Genomic DNA, 12984 nt, shown 5'->3' with positions numbered 1-12984 from the left:
TCCTAGTTTTACAGTAGGCCACATTTGATCTTGAGGATGGATATTCTTAAAATAGAATAATATATAATGATTATATTATGTTTGTAATAAATGTAAATGTATTTGCCTTTTAAGGCAAAACATCATATGCCAGTTATTATAGACATAAATTTTAGTTGACTAATCTGAGGAAATGCTTGAATATAAGGTTCCTTATTTGGAGGCTAAACTGAATAGAAATGCTTTTAAATGATGCTGGTTTTTACAAACTAGTAAATATTTCTTAGAAAGCACAGTCAATTACATATTAATTCTGAATGAATGATATTAGATTTTGTGTTTTGTAGATATTGCTGTTCTTCTTTGTTATACAAATATAGATATTGTCCTTGTTATTTGTTGTTGCATCTTTGAAGTTGAAACTGCACACACCCTCTTGATAAATGTAAGTGAGCATGTGTAAAGTTGTCCCTACCCAACCCATGTTTAGCTCACACACCCTGACCAACCCTGCCATCCTAGTGCAAACCCTCATGACACGTTTTTACATGTAAGCAAACCGCTATCTATAGAAATGCCTGAGCTTGCCTCTGGTGCTCCTTTACAGAGGGCCAGTTTAACTAGTTTTTAAACCTAGATGAATTTGAATGTCCTCACTCTCTATTGTTAAGCACATAACTGAAAAACATGAAATATGTTTAATCACATATTCTTTCCTAGTGAATGGCCATTAAACTTGTCCTCTACACTTTAACTTTTTTAAACCAAGAACACATATACTATTACATTTACTATCTCATACTAACTTATAAAGTGATGTTTTTGTTTGCTTGTTTCCCTATACCAGTTTCACCATAAACCTGATGCATTCTGTTACAATACACAATGTATCAGACACTAAATTAGGAGCACAATAAGAACAGAAACAGAAATGGTAGTATCATGGCCATTTTTAATTGTTTTGAATGAACTTCAACATAGAGAACCAAATAAGAGAGGAACTGGAAAAGCTCAGATTTATCTAACATATAATATCTAATATGGCATACCCAGTAAATTGTTGTGATGAGCTATGATATATTTGTGAGAGACAAAAGTGCCTTAGTATGAGAGTTAGCGTCCAACAGCTTCAGGACAAAAGGTTTAAATAGCATCTTGTCTAGTATTTTTTAAAATGGAGACATGTTTAGGTCTGTTTAACCCTGTGCTGTACAGGATACAGGGTATACATCCGTTTCTATAATTGGGCTTATTACAGTACATTGTCTGTTTAGCTAGATGCAATTCTTTACAAACTATTAATATTATGCTGGAATTACAGTTAAAGCCACAGACCATGATGCACATTGTTCTCTTTTTAAAGGGTTTGACTATACTTGAGACATTTTACATGACCAGATATCTTGTTTTTGTTGAGATGTGTTTGTGTGCACTGGTCATCTACCGTTATTCCGAAACTATTAAACCGACCATTAAAAGCAACAAAGTGTGCTGTTTTAGCTATACTTACTGCTCCCCCAACATTCCCACAGCCCCTTTGTACTGGATTTGGAGGGATCTTGTTAAAAAGGGGACAGCTGCTTTCAGAGACGGGCTGGTTGCTATGAGATATAGAATGTAGGGTCAGGTCTGCTTTATAAAATAGGGACAGAAAAGGTTTTAAACAACCACTAACCAATAAATATTTTTGTTCAGTGTCACTGTAAAGGAGACATATTCGGGAGGTATTAAGGAAGCCTACTAACAATAGTCCTGTGAATAGTGCTGCCTCTTATTCCAAGAATTATTGTAACAAAGGTATACATCCCCCCCCCCCCCGGCTACAATTGAAGTTTACATACCAAGAACAATCACAAAACCAAACACGTATTTCATTTTTAAAAGTTTGGTGAAATACAGATGTACTGAAAAGCGACAGTACATGTTTCATAAACCTTTATTTCTTTACTCCTTCAATGACAATCAGTTAAATTATCGAGTATATATTTTATAGACTGGTTACATTTTCTATAAATTCAAGTGCTAAAATTTAAACCTTTATCTTCTACCTTGTGGTACAGTCCGAGCGTGGTTCCTGCCTTACTATTGGTTGAGCTCTTTTTGAGGGCGTATCCAAGCTGAGCTTGAATCGTTCCGCGGGAAAAAAATCTACTCCTTTCTATACAGATATTTCACTCATCTCCGCACGTAAATGTCAAAGACGGAATATCATTGGATGTCATGACACGTGCGCTAATCGCTGATTGGCCACAGGGTGTGCCTGTCATGTCTTCTTTCTTAAAGAACACTACGGAGAAAAAAAAGCAAAGTCCTCTGATTGGACCGATCAGATGTATCGCGTTCGCTGATTGGTTACGCGGATTGCCGCTCGTGGCCTGCCTATTTTGAACATAAATAAGGGCTAACCTCGGCACTTCTTTTCTCACAGCAGAGTTTAGAAAGGGTCAGAGAGAGTACGCCTATCGCGGTAGCTCTCTGACAAGAAGGCACAAAGGAGATGACCTTTTCAAATAAACGATTCGTTTAATTCGGACTATTTATTTTAAGCTTCGACGTCATGTGCGGTCTTGAAGCGTGTTATTCTTCATCCTAAACAAATTATTTTATGAAACTGGTTGCTAACAAGTTAGCCATCGAGCTAACCCTTTTACCCACGGTAAGACCATCTGCCGCTTCCATTCCTAATACTGGCTGAAATTTAGTTTTGAATTGCCCTCAGCCACGGTGAGAGTATGGAAATGGAGCTCGGTAAAGCTGCAAGCAGCTTCAGCCCTGTGAGTCTGGAGCTGGGCGCGGGCCGTGACTCAGTCCTCAGAGTTTCCCGTCCAGCTCTGCCCGAGATTGGGCTGAAGGACTCCCCCTGCATCAAAAACCTCTTCTCCCCCGGAACCACCACCGTGCTGTCTCCTGTGACCAACCTGACCCTCAACTTGGACAACCTCGCTGTTGAAGGGTGAGCATTATTAACTTACAACAGTTCTCATTTTTACTCACTAGTACTTTTATTCGTGTGTACGTATGTTAGTCTCAGTTAGCGGGTCTCGTTAGCTTGCTAACACTTTACCCGGCTAGTGCGTTCTACTTCCTATATCAAAAGCTGTTTTGTAGAGCGCTAAAGCGTTTTAGTTGTTTATGAGGAAAATATTATGTGTGTTTTTATTAGTAATGCAGTACCTTTTTAGTAGGTAATTATAACTGTTTTGTCTTGTTAGGCAATGTGAGACCCCCAAAAGGAAGAAACTAGAAAAAAATGTGCCCTTGCTGAAGATTCCATCATTCGCTTCAGACACTTCCTCAGATGCAGGTGAAGTCCTCCGCCCTCTTCGCTCTCATATTAATCAGTTCAATGGTAATAATGACGTGTTCGGGGCTGTTTTTCCTCTCTAATGTGAATATGAATAGGTAGTGTTTTTTGTGTGCATTTGACTTTTGTAGTATGGACATGCCACTGGAATGTTGTTGCAAATACGAAGTCTAATTTGTTCCCCTCCTCTCGTGTCTTTCAGGAGTGGGATTGGACTCTCCTAGCCCTGTAGACCCAGTGGATGCGGAACAGAAGTGAGTTATTATAGCCACACTGGAAAACCTGTACAGGCTGATTAGAATGCTATGCTTGGCCAAGAAAATGCACAGTTCTCATCAAAAACTTGCAAAAAATCAATATTTGCTGCAAAGTTGCACTGGGATCACAATGCGTTCTCCCTGTTGTAAAACTATATACTGTTTTTGCTATACACTTGTTTTTCTATTAACTTGGTGGCATTATATAATGCTACACATTTATTTGAAGTAAGTCATATTTACAATTGCGTTAAGCATTCTCCATCCAAGTTTTCAGCATCCACACGGTGTCCTCCCAGGTCCAACATTCTCCCCCATTTCCTGTTGGCCTTTTCTGGTTCAGCTGTTGATGGAAAGAAATTAGTCAGCATCAAACTATACTGTATAGTTATACTGTGTTTGTTTTATTTTATATACAACACTGATCGTGTTGAATGTTTGTTTATTGTAATTTCCAATCCATAATTGTATGCAATGCAAAACTGGCCACATGGATGGTATGTGAACAGTAAGGCCAGAACGCCTTACTCTATAATCTTAACACAGCAGTCTATTTCTGTTTGTGAATACTAACTGTAGACTACATCAGGCTTGGAATTCTTGATTAAAATTTCTGGTTGGCCTCAGGATTTTATGCTTGTTGACAAGCTATGGATGGTGAATGGTTTACCATGATGTACAGTCCATACACTTACTTGGTAGTGTCTTATTGTGGCTTCGCGTGTGAGTATTAGGCTTGAGTATTGTAAACGTAATCCCTGCAGTTTGTGATCAAATGATACCTTTTAGGGATTGGGTTGCGTTGTGGCAACTGCATTCATTATGACTTATTGGGCATGTTAGTTTATAGATATCGGGTCCCTACACAGCATGTTTAAGTAACAGATGTGCTGTAAAGAAGGACTCTGTGAAGTGATTACATCTCACTTCACTAGCACAACATGCAGCAGCTGAAAATGTGAGTACATGTGACTGCTTATTCTGCATTACCGTAATTGCGGCAGCCTTTCTTTCTGTTGGCATCCATGCTTGGACATCTGCCATTCTATGCTGAGGTGTGCTGCCGTTTTGACCAGTTGCTATTTGTGAAGATCCCATTCATCAACAGCTTTCTTTCGTCTAGCAGCTGTTTGTTACCCATGCGGTGGTGGTGGGTGCCTTTTTTTGCACAAAGCCAGAGGGGGCTGTGCGTATGGACCGGCACACTTCGCAACCTTTTTGAATAGAGTGGTATGGATAACGTGTGCTTGTCTGGGCTGCTGCAATGAAAGGAGGCCCCCCTACCAACCTGGCTGCACTCAGCTCGCTAATTCTCCCCTTTTCCTCTGTTCGAAAAGACTCTTTTTTTTTTTTTTTTTTTTCCTCCTCCCCCTTTAAAGCACCATTCATTATGTGCTCTGACAAAGGGGGCTTGCATTAGGGGTTAGCGTCGTGTGGGCATATGGTTGACTTAAGAAGACCCAATCCTCCTTCGCCGTATAGGAACTTTTTAGCATACAGGTGGGGTTCACAATGTGTTTAACCCCCAGTATGTGGTGAGGGGCCCAGTCTTGGAACGTAAATACGACGTTAAGTTCCTTTTGTGTCCTAATTTTGTGTGTTCTATTTGACAGACTCTTGTCGGGCATGCATCCAACTGTCCCTTTGCTCTCTTTCAGGTTTGAGCAGGCCATACAGAATGCTACCAGAGTGATAAATGAGTAAGTTGATTTTATTTATTTGTTTTTTTGAGCCAAATTGAAACCTTTGTTTTACAGTGTAGATAATTTTTAATTGTTTGTCTTTACAGAAGAATGCCCATTCGCAGGATAAACTCATTACCAGTAAGTATAGCCAGTTGTAATGCTCAAGGTGGATTAGTGCCATTAAGGCAAGGGTCAGGTTTTTGATAAGCCTTGCTTTATCCATAAGAGAACTAGACAGTTGTTCATTCTTTGAATGTTGTCTCTAGTTGCGATTGCTGGGTCACAGCCCCAATCTGAGGAGTAAAGATTCTGACACTCCTCGGTATGGCATCTTTAGTCAGAGCTGCACACTCAGCTTGGACAACAAGGAGAACCTGCATGATGTAAGTCTTTATTGTGAGTCACAATTATGAACCTCCTCAGGCAAGTGTCTGTTTAGCCTTACCTACGTAACTTTTGCCTTCTTGTATAGGCAAGTTTTGAGTTTAAGAAGCCCACCAAGCCTGTTTCTCGCTGTCGACTGCGTTCAACTGGGGAGGCAAAGGAAGCTTTTGCTAGCCGGCCCAGCTCTGCTCCTGCTCTTATGGTAATGGTGATTTTGAACTTCAGTCCTTCAGTGTTTCATTGGTGTGTGGTGGTGGGGGGGGGTTTATTAAAAAATTATTTTTTTTTTGCCATTTTGTTGAACATGGTGACTGACTTTCCTTCTCTTATTCCCACAGCTTTCTCCTACCTCATCTAATCAGCTAGCCTCACCAGATAGTGACAGTCCCTTCACACTGCGATGCACATCATTTTCCAGCTTTCCTAATGATGACGACGATGGCTTTTTAGATGTACTTGATGATGTAGAGGTGATGTGTGTTTCGGAGTATAGGATAGTAAATATAAACTGGAAGGGGTGGGATTGGGTAGCATTAAAAATTTTAATAACCCAGTTAAATTATAATGCGTTTGTATTTTGCTTTTTCTGTCACTGATAGACGGACTCTGATGTACCTACGGGAATGGCTAGTTTGCTCACTGCTCCTCTGGTTGCTGACCAAAGCATGGAAGCTGCAGTCTCTGTATGTTTCAACTTAACTTCTGTTTATCAAATCTAAGATGCCACACAGATTATGCCCATAGCTGAATTGTTGGCTTGTTTTATGGTTTGTAGCCGGTTCGATGTCGGCCACGAGGGCTGTTTCGCTCACCCTCCATGCCAGCAGGAGGAGGCCGTGCTCCACTTAAAAGGCCAGATAGGCCCAGAGATGAGAACACGCCTGTGCGTGTGAAGAGGAGGAGGAGTGTCGCTGGGTCACATGTCACAGCCATGGAGCAGGAGGATGATGTTCCTCAACAGGTTAGACCCACCACCTGTAACTGCGTCAAACGAGTGACATCTCTGCAAACACGTTCCTGACTGAGACCTCCCTCTGTTACAGGTTCAACGCTCAAAATCTTTTAATCATTCAGAGATAGAGAGACTACTGGACTCTGACCCCAGTAATGTGATAGGAGATTTTACCAAGGTGAGTTTGTCTGAATGTCTACTTTTTGGCTGAAATTTAATTATTGGGTAGATTTGAAAGTCATTCTTCTAATTTTTTTTTTCCTTTAGCCTCCTGCTTTGCCCACAGTGGATGGAAGACACCAAGACTTGAAATACATCACTCCAGAAATTGTAAGTAGACACTCCTCACTCTGTAATTAGAACTTCTGAGCGCTAGACTTGCTGAGTCCCATGTTAATGGATTTTTAAGCTTCTTTCTCCTTCCATTTGTGTGCGTCAGATGTGTGCAGCAATGAACGGACAGTTCAGTGATGTGGTGGAGAGGCTGTTTATCATTGACTGTCGCTATCCATACGAATATGAAGGAGGACACATCAAGGTGAGGATGGTGCTGTTCTTTGTGTTGACCTATAGACAGTACCTCGTGTTTTAACTTTTGATGCTGTTATGCCGAATGCAAACTACATGATTTGCCTGTCGTAGACTAATTTCAGGGATGTGTGACTCATTGGTGAGAAACAACCAATGAGTGTTTGAGAGGAAATCTGATTTCATTTGTTGTCATGTTCAGCAGATCCCAGAATCCAGTTATATCATCCATCTATTTGTGTGGGACGATGCGTGTAAGAAATTTGGCATCTCATATGCAAAATAAAAACTACAAACTGCCTGTGTCTCTCCAAACGACCTTTCCTTCGCATTTATAGTATATTTCTATTTGTTTCCTTACTAAAGAGCACAGTTGGACAGCTGTTTTTATTAGAAAGTGGAATTTGTGGTGCAGGAACACTATGGCAGGGATCTCTCCAAGTGAAAGGTTGTGTAGTGCTTGAGCCTTGCCTGTGATTGCTCATGTAATGTGCGCACTGCTATGTCTACAAAAAGTTGTGTTGTGAGCAGTACACTAAATCTGAGATCTTGCATGTTGTTACAGTTGGCATTACCATTTGATAAATAATATCTTTTTTTTTTTTTTTTTTTTTGTCAGGGTGCACTAAACTTGCATCAAGAGGACCAGGTTGAAGAGTGCTTTTTCAAACAGCCCATCCTCTCGGAATGCCCTGAAAAGCGCGTGCTGCTGGTATTCCATTGTGAGTTTTCGTCTGAACGTGGCCCACGAATGTGTCGCTTTGTCCGTGAGAGAGACCGTGTTATCAATGAATATCCCAATCTCCATTACCCTGAACTCTATGTACTAAAGGGAGGCTACAAGGACTTTTTCCCCCTACATAAGGTGTGTGATGGGTTTTATCTTGGTTCTAAGTAATTTTAATATTCCATTGCAGAGGTATTTTATAATTTTAGATCTCCACTGATTTTTTTGGTTGTTCATGTGCAGATGGAATGTGAGCCTCAGGATTACAGGCCGATGCATCATGAGGACTTTAAGGATGATCTGAGGAAGTTTCGCCTGAAGAGCCGGACATGGGCTGGGGAGCGCAGCAAAAGAGACATGTACAGCCGGCTTAAAAAGCTTTGAGGCACATAAAAATGCGTGCAGGGTTACTGCCTAAACTCACTCTCACACACTGTTCACATGATCAGTATGTGGTAGTGACCTAATGAATTACATTGGGTATTACTCAAGTCATCTGCTCATGGTCAAAAAGCACACTTACTGCCTTAACTCAATCACCCCCCCCCCTCTCCCTCCCCTTTACCTGTGCTGGTGGCTTTGCTGTCATTCCCATTTTCTCCCCTGTTCCAGCTGAAGACCTCAAAGCACTTACATTTCTAGTGTTTATGGTGGAGAGTGCTCCCTTTATTTTCTGATGCAAATGCAATCTTTGTCCCTGCCAGTCTGGGTCTGAGCCGTTTAGTTATTGTAACTACAGTTGTATCGGAACCAGCCAGTGTTTAAATGTCATTACTCAATTATGTGCATTCCAGTAATGTCAATATCAGTGGTTATTTTAAAGAAGTTAATTAACTGTTTTGATAGATTTTAAAAGTTGAGTATGAATGCCTAGTGCTGTTCAATTGTCAGAATTTGAGTAATAGTGAATGCAGTGTGTGGGTTATTTAGCCATTTTGCACTGCCTTTTTTATATATATATTTTTTAAATATATAAAAACTCTCCCATTTGAGAAGATTATTTGATGTTCTACCTGTATTTTTATATTTGATTTGGAAACATAAGTCATTTATAAGGGGTGGGAGCAATGATGTAATAGAACGTGTCTATGACTGCACTCACTCGGGAGAACAGGCTTGGCTGATTGCTGCTGGTCAGCGTTAGATGACCACCAATATGCCCAGCAATAAACCTGCATGTAACGTCAGGGCTTTTTAAATTAAAAAAAAAAAGACATTATGATATTCCCCTGACTGTTAATTTTGTGTGTAAGTGGGTGTATTGAGTCTCTGTGCTTTTGGCCATGTGTGAGATCTGTGTAAACTGCAATAACAAAGTTATGTTGGGGGAATAAACTACTATAATCTACTTGTGTGAATGTGGTGACTTCTCCCTTATGGAGTTATATGCCCCTCGGGCTGTTGATGTGTGTCTACTTTTCAAATCCTGCTGCCAGAATGGGCCCTAATGGTACATTAGTGGGTTTTCAAGCATGTGCCCACAAGCATTCCAATTTTGTCTAATGGGGAGTGGCCAGCTGTTTCCCTGACATACTGTACCCTCATTCGGGCCAGTGTTAAATTTTTTTTACGATTTGCTATAACAATTTTTTTTTTTTTTTTTAAATACTTTTAACAATTTTCCTAAACTCAAGGTACTCAATTGGCAAAACGGGTCATTTCATGCTCAGTCACACATTGTAAACTAAACTCCAACATTAATTTTCAAAATATATTAATACACTTACACAATGTCTACCAAAACACTGCAAACATGTCTCAAAATCAAATAATTCTTCCAACACCCTAACACATGTTCTCCTTCAACAGGAGAATCATAGCATAATGTCATAAAAACACTAACATCAGATGGAATTACAGAAACTACGTTATTTTATGTCAGGTCTGCCCTTATATAATACAGTGTTATATATATATATATTAGAGACTGAAGGCATGCAGTCACTGTACAGTAATACAGGATAAAATTACTGTATTTACACTTTGCAGTGAGAGGACCCCTTATACAGTGTCCTACTTGTTGCTTTCTCAAAAAATCCGGACAACGGATGCCACTGTCCCAGCTGAGATTTGGCTTTACTCGTTCACCAGCCTCTCTGTATGATAGCCTGTGGTTTATGATGTGGCCTATGATAGTAGCTCTTATTTCATCAGTTACCCTAGCTCTGGCCCTTCTTTGAGCGCCACCACGCAATCTAAGTCCTCTCCCTATACCTTGTCCCACTCCTCTCCCTTGTCCTGGTACTCGTCTTGCAAAATGCCTCATGCAGGCATTTTTCTTATTTTCTTTTTGTTGCTCTATATTGTTCTTTTTCCATACAAGATCAGCCCAAAGAGGTCCTCTTTTACTGTATACCATATGGTCATGCGATTGAAAGAACCTGAGAGTGTTTCCTAGATGGGAATCAGCTGTGACTGATCTACTTGCATAATTTCAATCAGCTGTTTCTAAGTAGCAATGGAATAAAATACAGGGGATATATGTGTTGTGTTTCAGTTCACAATATGAACAGCTGTTCACTTTGACTTTAGCCTATAAGTTAGGTTTAGAACATGATGTTATCTGTTCTGACATACAGTGAGAAAGCATTTGTAAATTTGGCAGTAAAAATCCATCGTTTTGGTCTTGGTTGAGCTTATGTGTAAAAGTTCAAGCAATTTAAATGTGTGGTATGACAGTCAGGTGTGAGTGAGCACCCTGCTTTATTTAATGAACAGGGATCTATGAGAGTCTGATCTTCACAAAACATGCTTGTGGAATTGTATCATACCAGGAACAAAGGAGATTTCGGAGGACCTCAGAAAAAGAGTTGTTGATGCTCATCAAAAAGAACATTGCTGCCCCTCTGTAGTTTGCCAAAGATCATGTGGACAAGCCAGAAGGCTATTGGAAAAAAGTTTTGTGGATGGATGAGACCAAAATAGAAACTTTTGGTTTAAATGAGAAGCATTATGTTTGGATAAAGAAAAACACTGCATTCCAGCATAAGAACCTTATCCCATCCGTGAAACATGGTGGTAGTATCATTGTTTGAGCCTGTTTTGCTACATCTGGGCCAGAACGACTTGCCATCATTGATGGAACAATGAATTCTGAATTATACCATCAAATTCTAAAGGAAAATGTCAGGATATCTGTCTGTGATCTGAATCTTCAGAGAAAGTGGGTCATGCAGCAAGACAACAACCCTAAGCACACAAGTTGTTCTACCAAGGAATGGTTAAAGAAGAATAAAGTTAATGTTTTGGGAATGGCCAAGTCAAAGTCCTGACCTTAATCCAATAGAAATGTTGTGAAGCAAGCAGTTCATGTGAGGAAACCCACCAACATCCCAGAGTTGAAGTTGCTCTGTAGTGAGGAATGGGCTCAAATTTCTCCAAGCTGATGTGCAGGACTGATCAACAGTTACCTGAAATGTTTAGTTGCAGTTATTGCTGCACAAGGGGGTTACACCAGACTAAGAGCAAAGGTTCACATACTTTTGCCACTCATAAATATGTAATATTGGATTATATAATATCATTTTCTTCAATAAATAAATGACTAAGTATAACATTTTTGTCTCATTTGTTTAAGTGGGTTCTCTCTGTCTGCTTTTAGGATTTGTGTGAAAATCTGACTGTTTTAGGCTGTATTTATGCAGATATACAAAAAATACTAAAGGATTCACAAACTTTCAATCATCACTGTACATTTATAATATAATCTACACATAAGTTTATGATGAAAAATATATTACTTTGATTATCATCCACATGGGCTTTTTGTCTTGTCTGAGGTAAACGTTACTCATGGCATTTGTGCACTTGGCTCATGCTATGAAAATTAGTGGTTGATTCGGTTTTGGTAAGTTGCTCTTAGAGAGTGAAAAGTTAATTAATTTTAATTGCTTCAATATTTTCTCTGGCAAATGCAAGCTACAAACTGGGTAAAAACAATAGGTTTTGTGTATGTATATAGGTGCCACATGAACTAAGTAAATAGTCTGAGATGCAGTGGCAGGAAACACATATTGTAGGTAGAAATCATAAAATGACAATGAATGAGCAAGCATTTGGCTGCCCTAACTGTGTGATGAATCAAACTTAAACCTAACCTATGAAAGTAATCTAGATTTAAATAATTCTGGTGGTGATTTTAAGGTGATAGATTTTATAGCTTGGGCTTGAATTATTTTATTAAACACTGCTGAGGTCTAAATGGTTTCAATTAGTTAATAGTTTAAGAAACTTTTTTTTTTTATTTAACATTATTTTTACTAAGACATATATTGTGTGTGTTTATGCAGATAATTAAGTCACAAGCTGAGAATTTATTTAAAAAAAAAAAAAAAACTTTTAGCATGTATGCAAAATGGTAACTAGAATTCACATACTTTTAGTTATTTCATGCTTGTGGTTTGGTGCAAAACCTCTATGGCTTAATAGTCACATGGCAGAGTTGAGTAAAATAGGATCATACACACTGTGAGTTTCCATTCAGTGAAATACTCAGTCAGAGTGCTTCTAAATTGAAACCATATCCTTTACTGTCACTGGTAGTTTTGGGTTGGAACTGCTATGACAGCCACATCCTGTTATTACTGCAACTGTGTTCTTCAGAAATTTAACCCATTGTCAGAGATGATGAGTTTGTCTTTTAATATCCTAAACAGTGTCTGGGTGCTTACCTTAATATGTGTTCCAATCCTTCTTCTCACCCCATCTAACTTTGTTCCACTTGTGCTTCAGCTGGTAGTAATGGAAGTAACATACAGCTAATTTCTTCTTTTAATGACTTGTAGTGGATGAATTTGGAGAAGTGCATCATTGCATCACTGTGGTTTTTTGACAGCAAAAACTCTTCTGAAATGCTGACAGGAAGAAGTTTATTTTTTTTAGTGGAATTAAATGTTTGATTTGAATTTGCTTTCTATCAGGCCACTAATAAACTGCTTACTTATGGGAAAAAGTGAGATGTTGACTGAATGCCATCAGTGAAGCTAATGATTTAGGTAATGATTTCTCTCAGTCTCTCTTCCCTCAATTAATGCTGAGGATTTGACTGATATGTGCTTCTGCTGGATGGTTAACATAAATTCGAACTGGGGTTTCTTCCCTGCAGGGATAGCAGGGTTAACTGAGCATATCTAGCAGTTGTTAAGTAACAGCTGCTCTCTGTGTTTGCA

The 12984-nt window shown here is 39.3% G+C and overlaps 1 protein-coding gene and 1 long non-coding RNA gene across 3 annotated transcripts; one reads left to right on the top strand and one right to left on the bottom strand.

Annotated features, from left to right (window-relative positions):
• The first annotated feature begins 1928 nt into the window (after nt 1–1928).
• cdc25b (cell division cycle 25B) lies at nt 1929–10252 on the top strand. Its single transcript, XM_053620969.1, has 15 exons — nt 1929–2932; nt 3192–3283; nt 3486–3537; nt 5199–5240; nt 5330–5363; nt 5492–5608; nt 5698–5811; nt 5948–6079; nt 6209–6292; nt 6385–6570; nt 6653–6739; nt 6829–6891; nt 7001–7099; nt 7709–7954; nt 8060–10252. Exons 1-15 carry the CDS (start codon nt 2712–2714, stop codon nt 8198–8200), a joined length of 1710 nt encoding a protein of 569 aa, XP_053476944.1. The 5' UTR covers nt 1929–2711; the 3' UTR covers nt 8201–10252.
• Nucleotides 3278–12976, bottom strand: LOC128605494 (uncharacterized). 2 transcript variants are annotated; one of them, XR_008385562.1, is made up of 4 exons: nt 12487–12976; nt 11090–11226; nt 3784–3883; nt 3278–3509 (listed from the first exon to the last, which is right to left on the bottom strand). It is a non-coding gene; the product is annotated as an uncharacterized LOC128605494 (long non-coding RNA). The 2 variants fall into 2 exon arrangements; XR_008385563.1 differs by lacking the exon at nt 11090–11226.
• Between the last annotated feature and the right edge of the window lie 8 nt (nt 12977–12984).

This window comes from Ictalurus furcatus, chromosome 3 (genome assembly GCF_023375685.1).
Source record: "Ictalurus furcatus strain D&B chromosome 3, Billie_1.0, whole genome shotgun sequence".
NCBI classification, from domain to species: domain Eukaryota; kingdom Metazoa; phylum Chordata; class Actinopteri; order Siluriformes; family Ictaluridae; genus Ictalurus; species Ictalurus furcatus.
Note: the sequence above shows the minus strand (reverse complement) of the source record. Positions and strands in the feature narration are given on the sequence as shown.